Raw genomic sequence first — 19,252 nt, forward strand, 5'->3', positions numbered from 1 at the left:
TTTTATAATTCCTGTCTCTTTGTTGATAGTCTCATTTTGTTGTCATATGTTGTTTTCCTGATTCCTTTTGGTTCTTTGTGTTTTCCTTTAGCTCTTTCAGCATATTAAAGTCTGTTGTTTTAAAGTCTTTATCTGATACTTCCTTTGCCTTTGTTTCTTCAGGGACAATTTCTACCACTTTTTCTTCCATTGAATGGGCCATGTTTTCCTATTTCTCTGTGTGCCTTATGATTTTTTTTTTTTCCTGAAAAATTGGGCATTGAAAAAATAGCCACCTCTCCCAGTCTTCGCGTACTGGCTCTGTGCCGTGAAAGACCTTCACTAATTAATGAGATGTGTCTGAGCCTTGGGGTCAGCCCCGGGGTGAAGGCTTAAGGTCTTCTCAGGGGTTTTTCTGAGCGTGTATCTTTCCTGGGCCTGTGTGTGTGCTGTTTTCAATTTTCCCATATACCTGGCTGCTTTTAAATGTCTTAATTTCCCAAAGAGTCTCACTCAAGCTGGTCCTTGGGCCTTAGATGTTCTGTTGTATCTCCCCCACCCCCACCCTCTGGCCCCAGGCGTGGGCGGGTCTGCAGTGACCTTGTGGTTTTCACAGCTGCTTTCCACAGCTTCCCCCCCCACCCCCACCCGAGCTCTGAGCCCCAAGGCAGGCTAACAGAGACCCAAACCTCGGCAGCCCCACGCCTGGTTCTGGTTCGGTGTTGCCTAGAGGTCTGCTCTATTCCCTCCTGTTTGAGGAAAGGAACTCGGAGCCAGGCTGCTGCTTTCAGACCATTTCGCGCGGGAGTTGGGCAGGAATGAGTAAACCCACAAAACATCCTACTATCCTGAATGTGACTTGCTCTTGATTGGGCATTTGCTTGGTGGCTGTAAATCTTTGTTTTCCAGAACTCCCATAAAATATTTTAGCCAGTTCAATTTTTTTTTAACATTTCCTTGGGAAAACGAGGGCTGAGAGCTCCCTATTCCACCATCTTGCTCATGTCCTCTCCCCATTAAAGGATTTTAAATGGGGAGGTTTTTGTGTGTCTGGTGACAGTATGGAAGGTGGATGGAGGTGGAGGAGTATCCTCCACCATTCTAGATAAGGGCCTGTGTTCCAAGCTGGGCTGCAGTGGCACAAGACAGGCTAAGTCCCTGCCCTTGGGGCTCATGCCGTAGAGGGGACACAGACCTTCAGGAACTAATCCCACAAACACTGGCATCATTACAGATTATGGTAGTGCTGGGTCAGAAGGGGGCAAGGAGCTCAGAGAGAGCATAACAGGGGTGGGGGGTGTTCAAGTTGGGGGCAGTCGGGGAAGGTGGGGACAATAATGTTTCAGCTGAGGCTTAGGGATAAGGACAAGGAAGCCAGGTTGGTGGATGAGCATTCTGGGAATGGGTAACTGTGTGTGCAAAGGGCCTGAGGCAGGGAAGAGCTGAGTTCTAGGGCCAGAGAGACACACTGGGTTCTTGGAGCACCATGAGCAAGGGCAAGAGAGGTATGCGATTAAGCTGCAGAGGCCGATAGGGGCCATGCCCTGGCGGGGGGTGTGACATGATTCTGAGAGCAGTGGGCAGCTCCCGAGTGCAGTAAGACCCAAGAGAGGCCCCAACTCAGGCAGGAGCAGGGGCCGAGGAGGGAGAGTCTTAGCAGGGGGAGGCTTGCTCCTCCGTGCCTGCCAAGAGAGCCTTTCCCACAGTCCTGCGTGTGGTAGATGCTCAGAGAGGGTGATTTGTCCTGTGCCTGCTCAGGCTTGGGTGGCGGGCCACTGGCGAGGCCTCTCCCCTAGGCAGGGGCGCAGAGAAAGCCATAGGTGTAGACAGTGCTGGTCTGACCTGAGCTCTGGGGGCTTGAAGGCATCCAGGTGTGGCTGCAGGGTGAGACCAGAAAGGAGGGACCACGGAAGGCCTGGACTCCGTGCTCCCCTGCCAAAGGCCACTTTTTTTCCATTTCTCCTCCACCCCGACGGCCTCGAGTTTGGCGTGGGGGCCACCACAGGCTTGCCCCCTGCACTTCTAGCCCTGGCCCCTACTTTTCCCCTTCCTAGACAGTGTAGTCACTCTGTCCTCCAGCACTCTTGTCCATCACTGTCCCTGGTTCCAAGGGGACATTACCTCCTGCTGTCCTCTGTAAAGCCAGCATTCGGTATGGATGCTCTCTGTGTCCTGCTCTGAGCGCATCGCACACGACATTGTATCCCCAAACAGCAGCATGAGGCTTTCCTGTGAGTGGCCCCACCTTACAGATGAGGAAGGAGGCCAGCCTCCTGCAAGGGGGTAACTTGCGCACGGTCACACGCTGCTGCAGGCGGAGCCGGCACCGCCTCCTGCTTTCACCCCGGCCCTTCCCTGTCTTCTTCCCCACGAGTGTCCACTCCGCCTACCACGACTGACAGAGATTGAGAGATGGACAGATGGGTGGGCAGTTCCTGAGGGCGGGGGGAGCCCTGAAGACCAGGCATTTCGGTCTCCTCCTTTGAGCCTCAGGTTCCTACATGGTGCCTTGCACTAGAAGCTGCTAATAAAACTTGAGCAAATGCTTCCATTTTGGGGGTGCATTGAACCAAAAATAATGATGCTGAATTAATTTATTTTGCTACTTGGGTAGAGTTTTTATAGGCTTTGAGAGCACACAGGCATTATTTCCTCCTTGGCAGCAGTGTGCTATATGAGTGAAAAGAGATGTCTGTTGTGGAAATTCCAGGACAATGAGCTGTGTTTCTCCTGTTTGTCTGGGGCCCTCTGTAGTTCCCAAGGGACAGGATTTTAAACCTTTTGAAAAGTAAATTACCTACATGAGAGAAAAAGTGAGAATTGAAAGAATCGATTGGATACACGTTTCTGATACCTTGAAAGGCTTGGGACACATTTACACGTGGCTTTTTAAAATAGCAACTAGTCCAAAGCCATTTGCCTGGAGCAGCACTTAGAGGGGAGCCCGCTTAGCCTGTGGGTCTGTGTCCAGGTCAGCCCCTGAGGACCTGCAGCCTTGGACAGGTGACCTTGTCTTTATAAACCTCAGTTCCTCTTCTGTAAAATGGGAATCACACCTTCCAGAGTCATTTTGAGGATCAAATGAAGCTTCTGATTCCACAGGAAAGAAGGCAGACCAGTTTCTGATTGAACGTCTTGTCCCTGAGCACAGGGGTTTCTCACTTACCCTGGAACCACGGAGCCTAATGTGTTTTCCTGCCTCTCCTCCCTTTCTGCCAGTATCTGTGGCACAGTCCTCAGCACACCAAGAAATGAGAAAAATACCAAGTAATGGGAATCTGAAGATGACGAAGGTGGCGTACCCCCTGGGACTGTTTGTGTGCCTGTTCATCTATGTCGCCTACATCACGTGGCACTGGGCCTCCGCCACCCAGGCTTTCTTCAGCATCACCAAGGCGGCCACAGGGCCCTGGAGGGGCCAGCAGGCCCGCAGTCCGCTGGGGACGGCTGCACATGGTCACGAGGTCTTCTACGGTGTCATGTTTGACGCAGGAAGCACTGGCACCCGCGTGCACATCTTCCACTTTACCAGGCGGCCCGGAGGTATCCCGGGGCAAAAAGCCCTGGCCATGCATGCTTTGTTCTCCGTCTCTCACAGCAGAGCTCTTGGGACCTCCTCCCCCAGGGTGGTTTCTCAGGGTGTGGGATGGACCCCCTGCCTTGGACTCACCTGGGAGCTTGTCAAAACTGCAGGTTCTCAGAGATGCTGGCTCAGGGTGTGGGTTAAGGCCCAGGAATCCAAATTTCCCGGGAGTCCCAGATTGTCCTTACTTGTACCAGTGTCTGGTGACCACCTAAGGGCAGCTGAGATCCCAGAGGGTGTTTGGTGGCCTGTCCCCAACCAGTGTTCACTGGCAGGTCAGGTGGCTGGGACCATGACTTAGGCCAGAGGTCAAGTTGGGTTAGTTTAAGGCATGAAGTAACTCCAGATTCACGCCAGTGGGAGCAGGAGTCCAGGAAAGTGAGATAAATTAGTAAAGACCCGGAGCCCAGGCTGACGCAGAGCTGGTGGGGCGGGGGGTGGGTGACAGACGCCAGAGACCTCAGCAGTGAGCTGGGAGCTGGAGCCAGAACAGGTCAGCTTTGCTTCCTGGGGTGGAAGTTTGGGCATCTTCACCTGCTGGCTTCCCCTGTGGGGGGACCCCCATCACTGCCCAGTTCTTCACCCTGTTCCTCCTCCCTGTGATCTCCTTCCCTGGCCTCTCTTTTGTGCCTGTTGGCTCTGAGGGTCGCCTCTCCAACCTCCAGCCAGTGAGTGGTTTCCGCCGAATGCTCAGCAGGCCCACTGCTCATGGCTGGTGTTCCCTCCTCTCTGGTTCTTTGCTGACCCTCGAGATGTTTTGAGTTGACACCATTCTGGGCATTTAACTGAGCTGGTGGCGCCAGACACTTTTAGTAGCTCGCTCCAAAACTATCGTGGCATATTTTATGTACTTTTCATCTGCTTTATTTTTAAACTTATTCAAGTAGTTAAATATTTATATGTCGGACCTAACTACCTCCAAAAATGGTTTTGAAGCTAAGTTTAAGATAACACATGTCAGCATGTAATCCTTTAATAGCCATATTCCAGTGTTTTATCTTTGGACAGAAGTCCTTACAAAAAGTTTTGTCCCTGGTTTCTCTTCCTGGATCTTCGTGTCTGAATTCGGACAAGCATCCCTTGGCATCGTGTGCCTCTGAACACTCTCCCTTGCTGTATGCACATGAGTCACCGCTCCTAATAATTTAAAACATTCGATTTTTTAAAAAGAAGAAGAAAAATATTCTTTAGAACCTAGAACGCATCCATCCTAGAACCGAGGAAATGGCTCTCCTGTTTGCAGTTTGGAATCATTGGCCCTGCTCCTCTCTTGGTTGAATCAGCAAGAATTAACTATGTTAAAATTTAACACTTTAAATGGATAGTTTTTTTGTATGTAAATTATACCTCAATAAAGTTGATCATTTTTAAAAAAGTAAAGTTCTGGCCAAAACATTATCTTAATATTCATCTTGTTGAGCTGCACTGAAGAGGCACAATTTAGAGGAGAAACAGTGAAGGGGTCATGTCCCTCTGGGATTGGTCTGTTTTCAGATGTCTGCCTTTGAAAAGTGTGGCTAGTCATAATTGTATAGGTTCATATATTTGTGTATATATTCATAATTGTACCCTTTTTAAAACATGTTTTTTCCCTTAGAAACTCCTATCTTGACCCATGAAACCTTCAAAGCACTGAAGCCAGGTCTTTCTGCTTATGCTGATGACGTTGAAAAGGTGACAGTTTTCTCTCGTGTCTGTTCATCGCGTTTGTCTTCTGACTGCGGTTGTTGAAGCCAGCTCCGCTTCTCTTGAGTGTAGTAGGGCTGTGTTCACAGAATAGCCTCCGGTGGTGCTGGCCCGGGACACTGCATACTGCTTAGGCCAGTCAGATGAGGAAACTGGTAGAGGACAGAGGCCAAAGGAGGACCATGCCCCCTGCCTGCTCCCCACACACACCCACATCCACACCTACACCCTGGCCACCCTTCCACCAACCAGCACACAGGCCACTCGGTGCAGTTCAAAAGCACAAATGCTACAAACTTACAAAAAGCATTATTTGAAAATTTAATTTTTTTGTGTTTTAGTTCCTCTGACTGAAGATGACTAACGTAGACTAAAACAAAAAATTAATTGTATTATGCAAAATCCACAAAACTGAATAAGTGTAAAAGAAATTTAATTAAACTGTCAAATAATGATTTTTGTAAGTTTGTAGCATTTTTGCTTCTAAAGTCCTTAAAGCTTACAACTGTGTGAGTGCAGACACCTGTATTTCTGCTAAGGCACTCCTGAAACTGGTCACTGATACAGCTGAAGTTCCTTTTGGTTAGAGCATGTCTTAAATCAAGAGCTAATATATGATGCTTGCCCACAGACATGTCCTGATCCAAGACAGTGAAGTCACAGCCTTGCTTTCCTGTCACTTAGTTTGAAAACAAATTGAAAACAAAAGTCGAAATTAGTGGTTCTAGAGTGACCATAAGGTTAAACCTGATTAAATTAGATGTCTTTACAGGAAACTCACAGGGTTTTTTAAATCTTCCTTGTTTGAGTAGGCAGCACACATTCAAGTGGGACAAATTTCACCGCTCCCCAGGGCAGACAGCAAAAACTGCCCTTCCACTCCAGTCTCCCCCCGGGTCCCTGGTTTCTTATGTGTCCTTCAAGAGCGAGTTTAGGTGTACATGAGAAGATGGATCTGTGTTCTTCTCCTGTCTTTGTTTACATACACAGTAGGTTGGCATTCACTTGTTATGCACTTTGCTTTTGTCACTGAACGGTATAGCTTGCAGATCATTTACTGTCAGGATGTGAAGAGCTTGCTTGATTTTTCTGGCTGAATGATATTGCAATGTATGCGTGCACGTTGAATTTACGGACTCAGTTCCCTCCTAAAGGACATTTAGATAATGTCCACTCTTTTGCTCTTAACAGTATAAGAAAAGCTGCAGTTTGTCACTTTATATGCACTTCGTAACCCACACGTGCAAAGGCATCTCTCAGATAAATTCTTAGAGTGGGATTTCTGACCAAGAGGGATGTCTGTTTTCCCTGTGGACAGACATTGCCAACTGTCCCCAGGGCATTGTACTTTCTGATAGGCCTAGGTCCTATCAAAGTCCTCTACTAAGGTTGTTCCCCTCCCCATCCCCTCACTGACATAGGCCTTTATCTGACTTTTGGACCTCAGGTATTCTGGCAGATGAAAATGATTCCTCGATGTGGTTATTCATGGGGTCTTAGCGCCATGAGGGAGCCCGGAATTCATTCATGATGTCCAGGGGAGTCACGACTCGTCTGACGTCACCCAGGGAGGTGGCGACGAGGCCGGCTGGGGTGTTGGTTGAGGCGTGGTAGTGTAGTAGGAGCCCCTCTCGTGTGCCTCACCCCATTGTGCTCTGCTGCCGAGGGCGATGCTCTGTGCTTCCCAGGTCCCTGGGCCCCACACCCACCAGCACCACTTGAGTCGCTATTTTCTGCCTATTTGGAAAATTAGAAAAAAATACATTTATAAATTAATAAAACCGGAAGGGTAGGGGGAGCATCTGTAACCCTGTGTGCTGAGCTTTGACAGACCCTTCTTTACTTTTACTACACAGAGCACTCTGGGAATTCAGGAATTACTGGATGTTGCTAAACAAGACATTCCTTTTAACTTCTGGAAGGCCACCCCCTTGGTCCTCAAGGCCACAGCCGGTTTACGCCTGTTACCAGGAGAAAAGGCTCAGAAATTACTGCAAAAGGTGATCTTACCCATTTCCCCCTTGGGAGTGCCTTATGAAAACACTAAATATTCAGCCAGTGTTGGAGCAATCAGACAGGCTACATAGAAGCTTCCTGAAGAGGGAAACACATCAAAATGTTAACAGCATCACCTTTATGTGGAGGGATTGTGGATGAATGATGTTTTCTTCCTCATGACATTTAAAGCTATTCATGTTTATAGAATGAATCTGTTTATAATAAGAACAACTTTGTTTTAAAATACATTGTGCTTTTGAAGGGCTTTCTTCCATCCAAGGACTTGGCACGTGTCAGAGGCTGTGGAGCTGAATTCCTGACATGTCAGCTCAGGCAGGCTAGTTCTCATGGAAAGCACTGTTCTCTCCTGCTCTGATACTCAGATGTAACTATGGAGGAGGCCCTTTAGCCTTCTGCCCAGGTCCAGCTCCCACACTGCCAGAGTGTCCCCAGGCCCTGCACCACCCCTGAGGGGCCCAGGAGCCTGTGTTTAACAGGTACTTGGAGGTTTCTTATCATCAGGCAAGTTAGGGAAACTGTTATAAGCAAAATGGTCCTCCTCGTCCTCTACACTGTTTCTGAAGTATTTAGCTGCTAAGTGATGGATTGCTGCATATCTGTCAAGGTCCCTTTACGTGTCAGGTCGGATTGTGGCCACCAGTGCAGTGGGGTGTCAGATGCACTGACGTTTGTCTGTATCACACTTGCTAAAACATGGAGAAGGCGGTGCACTCAGACGCAGCTGCGCACTGCCATCTCCTCCCTCTGCCGGCCCGCCTCCTGGGAGCAGTGCCCACCAGGCCTTGCGAGGTCCCAGGTCTGAGCTCCACCTCCTAGGGCTTCCTCCCCTTCATCTCCTGTCCTAAAGCTGGGCAGTGTTTTGGGGCCCAGCAGGCTCAGTGCACGCTGAGCTCTTCAAGTCCAGAGTAGCTTAAGATGGGGCTCTCAGGGCAGCAGCCGCCTCCGCTAGCCCCGGGAGTAGATTAAGAAGGAAACCGCTTGCGGGGGATTAGGGAAGCTTGAAACAAGACCTGAGCTCCGTCTTTTGGCAGCACCAGCTGCCACCCTCCGGTGTTTGTTAGCACTGCTGAAAGCACAGCGCGACTGGGGCTGTGAGTGTAGATTCTAAAGGATAAAGACGTGTCTCTCTTTACATTTAGGTGAAAGAAGTGTTTAAGGCATCGCCTTTCTTTGTGGAGGATGACTGTGTGTCCATCATGAACGGAACGGATGAAGGTAAAGTTGCCAGAAGCGCTCTGTGAGGAGGCTGGCCCGGAGAGAGGGCTGTGTGCAGGGCTCTGTCAGACACACGGGTGAACAAGAGCTGAAGTGACGGTCCTATTCCAGTGCACAGTTTAATTATCTCAGAGGATCTGCTTAATGCCCCTATTAGAGACAGATTCTCATCTTGACTGGCTCCAAACCTGGCACAGATGGAGTTTCTGAAAACAAATCATCTTTTCAGTTTGAAGAACATTTAGAAAGAATTGCCAATTGCCACCATTTTTAGAATGTCGCTGTTGTGTTGTTCATTCTAAGAGAGAGACGCTTAATCAAGTTCCTTCCCAGCCCCTGATTTTAAATATGACCTGAAGAGTTTGCATGGGGGAAGGAGGAAGAGGACATTCAGTTCTCTCCCTGTCACTTCCAAAAAGAGGAAGGTGATGATAAAGAATAGGAGCGAGAGATGTGACACTTGGCAGAGTATTCTAGTTTTTTAGTATGGTATCTTCTAGAACAGTCTGCAGAAGCTGCTGGAGGACCTTATGAGTAATGCTCCTTTCTATAGCTGGTCTGAAGGCTGAGAGTAGTGAGGAAGTGGTCACTTGGTGCTCCTGAAATCTGAAAGTAGTCGTTTGAGCGCTGTGTGTCATTTACAGCATCTCAAGTGATTCACCTGCTCTTTCCGACCCTCTCTTGTAGGCGTTGCAGCCTGGATCACCATCAACTTCCTGACAGGTGCCTTGACTTCATAAAGGCTAACAGTGCACAGATGCCGTTCTTGAGAGCGGGGCCTCGTGTCTGCTCTTTAAAATAACCCCTCCGGGTTTCGCAGTGTTGCTGGCCCACAGTGGAGTGTGGGGATGGGCAGGGCTGTACACCCGGCTCATGGGGTGAGCGTCGCGCCTGCAGGTGCGAATGTCGGGGAGGCTGTTTCTCTGCAGTCCTGGGACTTTTCACCAGCGTGGTTCCTGCCCCTCCTGCCACCATCCACCAGGGCCCGTCCTCCATTTCTGAGAGAAGTCATGAGTCAAACCAGCCGTGTCTTCAGATGTGAAGTGTGATGATGGCAGTGCTGATCCCCTTACAGTTGAATTCCTCTGCTGCACGGGGAACAGAAACACCTGTTCTGGGAAACAGGTGGCAAGGAGTAATTTTTCTTAGGTTATGCTCAGTACATGTGGATTTTTGTCACTTTATTGTAATTATTGAAAAGACCAGTGTGTCTGGCTCGTGTATATAAAAGAAAGAAGTTTCCAGCAGATTTAGCCCTTGGAAGATAGAAAACCGCATTAGGCCTCAGGAGTGCGAGGTCAGGGAGGCGTGCCTTGGGGCCTGAGGGAATATGAAAGAGGTCGGTGTCTCTGAGAGGTGAGCGGCAGATACGGCAGGCCCAGCATCTCTGCTGAAGGTCAGTGTCGTCCTGTCACTCTTCACATCAAAGCCATAGCCGGTGGAGCCACCATTCGTGTCCCTTAGACAATAGTGCGTCCTTCCGTGGAGGTTTGTAAACAGCCACAGCTGCTTCTCTGTCTTGTGTTTCTTTCCCCTGGCTTCTAACCTCTTTGCTTTTTCTACTGTTCTCATCTATTTACTGACACAACAGTGCTGTGTTCGTCTTTACTCACTGTGCTCCAGGCAGTTTGAAAACCCCAGGAAGGAGCAGTGTGGGCATGCTGGATTTGGGCGGAGGGTCCACTCAGATCACCTTCCTTCCGAGAGTTGAGGTAACCAGCCCCTGCCGGCCTGCTGCCCCCCGCTCTCCAAGGCCGCCTGCTCCGTGGGGGCTGTCGCAGATCCCCGGGTGGCCGGGAGGCCTGTAGACCTGGTGCCTCTGGCCCCTGCGATCAGTAGTTCTCCTGAGGGCCAGGTTCAGTCACAGTTAATGCTTCTTAGTTTGATTTTAACTCTGCCTGGAAAAAAAATTGTGTTCAGTGGTGATAAATTAGATGATACCAGGAACTCTTTGGGCCAGAGAATGTGAAGTGGGCCTTCCCTCCCCTGAGGGCTTCCAGGAAAGGGGCTGTAGTTAGTCTGACTCACGGAGGAGGGAGAGCTCCCACACTTTTCAGGATAGACGTTCTGAAGGAGTTGAAAATGCTTCCACTTAAGACCAGTGCTTTAAAGACACTACCTTCCTCACCTACCATTTTTTATTATTATTTGAAGTTTTAAATGGAGGAGCACTTAAATTTACTCATGACTGTCTGGGTTGGACCCTATTTGTCAGAATGGGTAAATGTTACTCATAAGAAGGAAAAACATGTTTTTTCGTTTTGGACACTATTTTTCATTGCAAGCTCTTTCACAACACGTGACTCAGTGGAAGGCTAATTTAATTGAACACATCTATGAAGATCCGTGTTCTTTCAAATGAATTGAGGGAGTAGGGGACAAACAGGAGAGAGAGTAACCCTTGCACTCTCCCCCAGAGCACCCTCCAGACCGCCCCGCCTGGCCACCGGACGTCGCTCCAGATGTTCAACAGAACCTACAAGCTCTATTCCTACAGGTTGGTGTTCAGGAGTGAGCATGGGGAGGGGACAGTCCCCGCGCGGAGCCCAGTGAGCCCTGCAGGCCCCCCCTTGGCTCTGATGCCTGCCTTGTAGAGTGACTGGAGTGTTCAGTCACACACACCAGGTCCCAGAAACCCCTGCTGTGTGCCCCCCTGGACCCTCTTCCTCCCCCACTCCTCCCTTCTCTCCTTCCTCCTCCCTTCTCTCCCTCTTCCTCCTCCTCCTCCTCTTTCCTGCCACCTCCTCCTCTCCCGCCTCCGCCTCCCTTCTCTCGCTCCTCCTCCTCCTCTTCTCTCCCTCCTCCTCCTCCTCTTCTCTCCCTCCTCCTCCTCCTCTTCTCTCCCTCCTCCTCCTCCTCCTCTTCTTCCTCCTCCTCCCTTCTCTCCTTCCTCCTCTCTTCTCCTCCTGCCTTCGTTTTTCAGTTTACCTACAGTAAATTACACTTCTTCTCTTGTGCTCTTTCTGTCCTGCTTTGGAGGAGGCTTTAGAAAAGTGGGGAAGAGCCGTGGTGGTGCAGGAATTTTCTGGGCATCTCTTTGGCACATGGCACCTTCAGTGAATTCTTTCCATAAAGCACATGTGCACCATAAAGATGGGGGTCAAGTCTGTTACGTTTAGCAGTATCCGCAGCTCCCAGACATGCTCCTGTCAAGCCACGGGCCTTCATTTGTTGAACTAAGTAGCTGGATGCCCTAAACTTTACAAAGAGCGGCTTCTAGAAGAAGCAGAAAAGCCTGCCAACTGCCTTGCCACACGTTTCCTCCCTTTCCCACTCATTTTGGACGCAGACCAGGTGGATGTACTGGATGTGGAGTGGAGGACGGCACCCAGCGCTTCCCGTGGCGTGCCAGCCACTAACCCAGGACTTTCTCTCCACAGCTACCTGGGGCTCGGATTGATGTCTGCGCGGCTGGCGATTCTGGGCGGCATGGAGGGGACCCCTGGTGAGTGAGGTGGTGTCCAGGGCCCTCCTTGCTCAGCAGGCCTGACAAGTCCTTCTTCTGCCCCTCCCTGCCCCTCCACTGTCACAGCAGCCGCTGGCCCTGGCCTGCCCAACGTGCCAGGAGGACTTGAGACCCAGGAGGGACGTGTGTAGAAGGGTGGGCCCCACACCTCATCGGGGGGCACGTGATGGTGACAAAGGGTGAGGTGTTTTACCTGTGTACATTCTAAGTTATCGTCAAAAGGAAAGAAGTGCTAGTGAAGCCGTTTCTGAAGCACTGAGCTGGGGGATTTCAGGAACCTGAGTGACTGTGCAGTCATCACCTGCATTTGGAGTTGAGTTGTTTTTAAGGATTTGAAGAGAGAACCTTCTTCTTCAGGACGGTCCAGGAAGGGGCTGTGAGGAGGTGATTCTGGGGCGGTTCTGGGGATGTGCTCTCATTCACAGTGATTCTAGCCTTGTGAGCACCTCCCGCCATTTTCTCTTGCTCTATGAAGGGTCATAGAACACGGGCTTGGCCCTTCCTCCAGGCCTGGTGTTTGATTGGCGATGGAGCCTGTGTCTGGTGAGGTTATTAAAGGTGTGTCTACTCCCACGCCTTCTCTGCTCCTTCCTGACGGGCCGGGCTGAGGGAAGCCTGGCACTGGCTGCAGTGCACATGAACTCTTAGGAGATCTTAGGGCATCACCACATCCCGATTCAAGTGTAAGGGACTCTGCTCTGAGGCTGGCATTGGGCAGTCTTTCCAGTGGCATTGATTGGGGCCCAAAGGCCTTGTCCTGTGCCTCTGGTCCAGATGTGCACGTGTTTTTTCCAGCCACGTGCCCTTCCCTCGGCTCTGCTCTCGGTGCCCCCTCTCCTCCCCTGGCCCAGCACTTCTGCCCACCTCCTCCAAGGGCCTGGTTGTTCTGACAGGGTGTGAATGTTCAACTGGAATTTTTGTTTGTCCATATACATCCGATTTCCATTTTTCTTTCAAATCCTGGTGTCCCCTTTGTTGCAAACCAAACGTACCCACATCTCGGAAACTCCTGCAACCCTCACTCTGCGGCCAAAAAACACCTATTTAGCCAGTGAGAAGAAGGCAGGCACCTGTTTGCCTGTCCATGGCTAGACTGAAAGTGCCCAACTGGGACACGTGGGGCTGTGATGCCTGCCAAGAGGGATGTGGACCACTCCCTGCCCTGGAGGAGCCACCTCCCTGAGGCATCGTCTGTTGTTGCATGGCAGATCGCCCACCGAACTCAGTGGTTGGAAACAGCGAACAGCAGTTATTTAATATTGTATCTCGTGATTCCACAGGCTTCATCTGGGTGATGCCTCTTCTGGAGTCCCTGGGGTCTCGTGTGGTGGGGTGGGGTGGCTGGGCTAGGTGTCCATGCCTCGGCGCTCCTCCACGTGGCCTCTCCCCACAGCAGAGCAGCCAGCACTTCTCCCTGGTAACTCAGAGGAAGAGAGACTGCTCGAAGTCACATGACGTCATGTCCTGCACATTCCTTCAGTGAAAGCAGGCCTGGGCCAGAGTCAAGGGCAGGGACAGGGACCCCCTTCTCAGTGGGAGAAGCTGACCCACTTCTCAGCATGCATGTCCTCGAGGGGTGGCATCATGGGGCCAGAGCAGCACAGATTCGTGGTGTGGGGGTACTTGGTGGCATCGCCCTGGCCCTGCCAGCTTACTCGCAGCCTCAGTCTGTAAAATTGGGTGGTGATGCCTCCCCTCCTATTAGGATCGTTGTGACAGTGGACTGAACAGTGCTTGGCCTGGTGCCTGGGACCCTGAAGGCCCTCAGTGAGCTGGGAGGGACCATGTTTCCAGGCAGATGGGGCTTTGCTGCAGCTTCTGTGACAGAGAAAGGCCTTGCCCCCCCAACTGACCTGGAACACTTCCACGAATCAGGTTTCATCTGGCAAAAAGGAAGCGTGTTCCCTTGACCCTCCAATGCCTTTGTTACCAGCCTAAAATAGTTTCTGCTTCAGGCCTCCTCTCAGCAGAATCCAGGTCTCTCAGCTCCATGCATGCCAGTCTTACCGTGGTCATGTGCCTTTCTTTTCTTTTCTCTTTTTATCTTTTTATTTCAGCTGAGGATGGAAAGGAGTTGGTCAGCCCTTGCCTGTCTCCTGGTTTCAGAGGAGAGTGGGAACATGCTGAAATAACATACAGGATCTCAGGACAGAAGGCAGGTATGGTGGATTTATAAGGGTTAAGAATGACAGCCTGCCGCCCCTACCCCGTACCTTCCAGACACCTCTGAGAAGCAGGGAAACTGCTGCCAAACCTCTTTCACAGACAAGCCTTACTTGGCCGCAGAATGGAAGCTGCCCAGTGAGTGTCGTCAGGGCTCCAGGGGGCCCTTGCCAGCGCGCTGGGAACCACTGACTCCTGCAGGATCTCTGCACAAGGCTTCCTTGTCCGTCGCCAAAAGCTTTCTTCCAAAGAGCCCAATGTCCTAACAAGCCTCCAGTGAGGAGGGGCCTGAACGTCTCTCGGCTCTGAGACAAACAGCCCCATCCAGGCTGTTGGCCAGCAGCTCTGTGAGTGCGTCCCTGGGTAGAGGGAGAAATGGCTTCCCCTTGGGCAGAGTCAGCTTCCCTGTCAACTGGGAAGGACAGCAGAGGCTGCTCTCCTTGACAGTGGGTATAGTGTCCAGCCTGCCTGGCCCCTCTCACCCCACATGGGTTTTGTTGGTCTGTGCTCTTTTAGTTTCTTCTAAAAGAAATATTGGCATGTTTCCAGGCTGGACACAGGAGCATGAGGTTTGTCTGCTTTTGGTGACAAAGCTGTCTCTACTCACAACACTTCTGACACCAAATGTGTGGGTATTCCCCTACACCAGCCAGTTCTCCAAACACCAGCAGTTCTGTTCTGACACTGACTGCCTGGGGTTAGCACAGACCCCAGGGGTTAAGGGCTCAGCCCCACAAGACTGTCCCTCACTTCAGGTGCCGATAGCAAGTCCTGGGCCACCTTCTGGCTAACTGGCTACAAATAGGGAGTTCCCATGACCCCCGCCTCAGATAATTTGCTAGAACAGCTCACAGAACTCAGGGAAACAATTTACTTAGACGGTTACCGGTTTATGATAAAGGATACAACTTAAGAATAGCCAAATGGAAGAGACGCACAGGACAAGGTGTGGAAGAAGGGGCACGGAACTTCCATGCTCTCTCTGGGCACACCACCTCCCGGCATCTCTCTGTGTTCAACAACCCGGAAGCTCTCTGAATCCCATCGATTAAGGGGTTTTATGGAGGTTCATTTTGTAGGCATGATTAATTAAATCATTGGCCATTGGTGATTAGCTCAATCTCCAGCCCCTCTCCACTCTTGGGAGGTTCGAGGACTGGGCTGAGTTCCAACACTCTTAACACAAGGTTGATTCCTCTGACAACCAGCCCCTATCCTGAAGTCATCAAGGGACCCAGGAAGAGTCACCCCATGAGCATAAACTCAAGTATGCTTATTATATTATTATAAAGAAGCTGGTTATGAATAACAGAAGATGACCCTTTCGCCTTTATCACTCAGGAAATTCCAAGGATTTTAGAAGCTCTGTGTCAGGAGCCAGGAACAAAGACCAAATATGTGTTACTTATTATCCATGACTGTGCAGGGCACTGTGACTCGGTCACCGACTTGTTCACATGCCATGTGCTAGGCCCTGCTGCAGGCACTGGGCACACAGCAGTGCACAGTGCAGACAAGATCCGCACCTACGTGGAGCTGACATTCTGGTGGAAGGGGTCAGGCAGTAAAACACACGAGAAAGTGCTTTGAAGAAAAATAAAAGGGAAGGGGGGGGAAAGGGGGTGTTGAGGGGGAGATTGCAGTTTTAAATAGGATGGCCAAGGAAGGCCTCGTGGGGTGATATTTGAGCCAAGACATGAAGAGATGTGGAATGAGCCACTCAGATCTAAAGCAGCAGTTCTCTAAACCGCGAGAGCAGCACGTGCAAAGGCCCTGAGGCAGTTGCTGTGTTTAAGGAACTAGGAGGAAGTAGTGTCCCTCCCTGACAAGGGACAGGGGAGGGAAATGAGATCCGAAGGGCAGGGCGTGGCTCTGAGCCATGGTGAGACCTGGTTGGAGCTCCTGGCAGACGGCGGGGAGGTCTAGGATAAGATGGGAAGCTGGATCCAGGCTGTGGGACATCCATGTCCATTACCCTCCAGTGCCTGTGTTGTTCTCCTTCCAAGCAAGGAGTTAACGACCTGCTCTGTGAGCTTGGGAAGCTGCCCATTAGGCCTCAGTTTCCTCATGTGTGACACAAGGAGGGCCCTGGCCCCACCTCCAAGGTGGCTCGTGAGATAGAGCAAGACACAGCACGTGCAGAGGGCGAGTGCGGGCCACACAGTGCAGACGAGCCACTGGGCTGCGGCAGGACGGCTGCGTGGGCCTGGCTGGGGCTGGTGTCGCTCCGGCTCAGGGGTTCTCTCCCTGGACCTGGGCTAGCAGTGCCGTGGCTCCCGAAAGGTTGCTGGTGACTTGCACTGGGCAGCCTCTCGACTTGGGGTGGGGTCTGTGCAGGCTTCCAGTCCCACCTCACCCTCTGGGTCAGGGTCTTGAGTCACTGGGAAAGGGCCCCAGGGGCTGCCTGGCCCGGTGTTCGGAGCCCACTGACCACTGGCTCTGTGCTATTCTTCTGCCCAGCAGTGAACCTCCACGAGCTGTGCGCCAGCAGAGTGTCAGAAATCCTTCGAAGTCAAGTGCACAGGACATCAGAAGTGAAGGGTGTGGATTTCTATGCTTTTTCCTACTACTACGACCTTGCAGCAAACGTTGGCCTCATAGGTAAGGGTGGGACCCAGCTGGGCTGTGCCGGGACCGCCAGTCTGGTCCCCCGGGCAGGGGGCCTGTGGCAGGAGTAACTGTGTTGTCAGTCACCCTGATGGTGAGAGAAGTAGACTTAGAAGGGCAGGTGTCTTGTCATCTGAATAGGAAGTAGTAAGACCTCTTTTCCTAAGTAAATCAGTTCTTTGAGCCACTTAGTGAAGTTGCGTTGTCATTGCAGGAACAGTCACTTGCTGTAGACTTACTCTGCTCTGAGGCAGAGCTGGGTTAGCTTTGGAACTCGAAGACCCTCAGCCGAGTCTCTGGCTGAGGGAGCCGTTTGTGACGCAGCCACATGGCCGGCATGGGGAGGGGTCTGCCCTCCCCACACATCTCCCTCAGGAGCTTACGGAGCCTCACTCGGACTCCTTCATGGCACACGAGTGTGGTCATGGCAGAAGCTGGTGTTAGGAGTTTGCCAAAGCTGGTGGTGGTCCAACTCAGGGTGGGAACTCTGGAGAGCGTTGTGAAGTCACTTTAGTGGGTTGTGACCAGAATTTTTATTTATTTATTTTTTTTTGTGGGGAGGATCAGCCCTAACCTAACATCCAACGCCAATCCTCCTCTTTTTGCTGAGGAAGACTGGCCCTGGGCTAACATCCGTGCCCATTTTCCTCCACTTTATATGGGACGCCGCCACAGCATGGCTTGATGAGATGAGCCCCGGGATCCGAACCCATGAACCCCGGGCTACTGTAGCAGAGTGCGTGCACTTAACTGCTACGCCACCGGGTGGGCACCCCAGAATTTTTTTTAATGAAATAGATTGAGAATATCAAAATACATTGCCTGTAGTAAGGATAAGAACATTAATGTAAATAAAAAGCCACCCAGAAGAAACCGATGATGTTAGAATCTGTCTGGCCCCTGGGACCCGGGAGCCTCCTGCAGTATCTCCAAGCTCATTGAGCGCCCCACTGCCTGGGCCCAGTGTGGAAGGCAGCCAGTGGAAGGTGACCTCTCTCACTCCTCTCTGTGGCACAGAACGAGATCCCTGGCATGCCCCAGCAGCTGTCCTCGTGGCTCCGTGTCCTGTGCCCTGTGGGCTTCCCGTAGCTGAAGCAAGGGGGAGCGCGTCCACGTTCTCCTGACTGTGCCCCTGCCTGTGGAGATCGCGGTGCCCAGAGTCCACCACACCCCAGCTTGGCCTGGCAGCCTGCTGGGGCCCTGCCCTGTCAGGTTGGCTGTGCAGAGCCCCACCCCAGGATCACCTCATCAATTTGGGGTCCCTCACTCTGGCTGCAAGCTACCCTTTCCCTAGGGGACTGACGTCTTCCCGAGGTGACCTCGGGAGATGCTTGGCTGTTCAGAGAGGCTGTCTGACTCCCCTCTTGGTCACACACGGCTCTGAAGGAGTGGCTGGGTCTGTTTTCAGAAATGGAATCCACCCTCAGCGGTGACTGCCTTAGCAGACGCCGAAGGTCAAGGAAAAGTCAGGAGGAGGTTTCCTTCATCAGAACATTGAGTAGGTGCCTTATACCAAACAAACGTGTGGACACCTCAGGGACCCTCTATCAAACGTATAGGTTTTGGGGAGCGTTGAAGAAACAGTTGTCATCTTTGAGAACTGGGGACACAGCTCTTTGTGCCTTCCTCCCTGGGAATGGCAGGGGCCTGGGGCCACTCCCTTCTAGAGAACCTCATAAAGGCTCTGCACATTTGTTCTAAGACCTAACAAACCACTCCTTTTTTTTTTTTTTTTTTACGGAATTTTTTTTCACACTCAGGAAATGGATACCAGAATGCCATTGTTGAGCTCAGGGCCACAGCTTCAGGAAACAGTTCTAATTCTGTGTTTTTTATTTTTTTTTTAACTTAAAATTAAGAGTTTGCTCAATCTTTGGGGTCCAGGGATCCTGATGAGCTTCCTCTGGGGGACCCTCTAAGGCCCCTGACCATGCTGACCGACCCCATAAGGTCCTGTGTGGAGCACCTGCCCATCCCAAACCGTGTCACCTCAGGAGCCATGGTCAGTGCGTGTGGGGCCGCTGCCCTGCTTACAGCCAGGCTTGCAGCCAGCCAGGACGTAGCCCTGCCTCTGCCTCTCCGGGCTCCCCAGGTGCCAGCTTTGGAGCCGCAGTGGCATTGCAGCTCCTGCGAGGCTGGTGCAGATGGGGCACTTGGTCTCGTCCCACAGATGCAGAGAAGGGAGGCAGCCTCATCGTCGGAGACTTTGAGATTGCAGCCAAGTACGGTGAGTGGTGGCTGCACTGCCCAGGTGAGGAGGGCCAGGGTAGAGATGGGGGCGCTGCCCCAGCACGTGGCAGGCTTGCTGCGGTGCTCGCGAGGCAGGCAGTGGCATCGAGTTCTCGGGTTTGGTTCCTGGTTCTGTCAACCAGACGAGAGTTCAGAGGTGTGAGAATGTGGAGTTCAGAGTGTACGCAGGGTTGCCATGCTGGGCCCTGACCACAGGTCCACTGCATCCTAAGTGGGCACAGGTTGGGGGGTCTCTGTCCCCAGCAGTGAGGGCCTATTCCCAGTCCCAGGGTTGCGAGGAACGG

General features: G+C 51.6%; 1 protein-coding gene across 13 annotated transcripts in view; it reads left to right on the forward strand.

Moving 5' to 3' along the window:
* ENTPD6 (ectonucleoside triphosphate diphosphohydrolase 6) overlaps positions 1 to 19,252 on the forward strand; it is a 30,203-nt gene that overhangs the window by 8,997 nt on the left and 1,954 nt on the right. For 4 of the 13 annotated variants that reach the window (XM_087445715.1, XM_087445716.1, XM_087445714.1 and 1 more), the window contains 12 exons: positions 3,199 to 3,522; positions 5,160 to 5,236; positions 7,105 to 7,248; positions 8,407 to 8,482; positions 9,170 to 9,205; positions 10,106 to 10,194; positions 10,900 to 10,979; positions 11,863 to 11,927; positions 14,006 to 14,107; positions 16,572 to 16,712; positions 18,127 to 18,216; positions 18,889 to 18,969. In XM_087445715.1, the coding sequence (XP_087301841.1) occupies positions 3,231 to 3,522; positions 5,160 to 5,236; positions 7,105 to 7,248; positions 8,407 to 8,482; positions 9,170 to 9,205; positions 10,106 to 10,194; positions 10,900 to 10,979; positions 11,863 to 11,927; positions 14,006 to 14,107; positions 16,572 to 16,712; positions 18,127 to 18,216; positions 18,889 to 18,969 (1,273 nt within the window). In that variant the 5' untranslated portion in view covers positions 3,199 to 3,230. The other 9 variants (XM_087445717.1, XM_087445718.1, XM_087445722.1 and 6 more) reach the window with 9 other exon arrangements.

Source organism: Ceratotherium simum, chromosome 21 (genome assembly GCF_057802395.1).
Source record: "Ceratotherium simum simum isolate JZ-2026a chromosome 21, ASM5780239v1, whole genome shotgun sequence".
Classification (NCBI taxonomy): domain Eukaryota; kingdom Metazoa; phylum Chordata; class Mammalia; order Perissodactyla; family Rhinocerotidae; genus Ceratotherium; species Ceratotherium simum.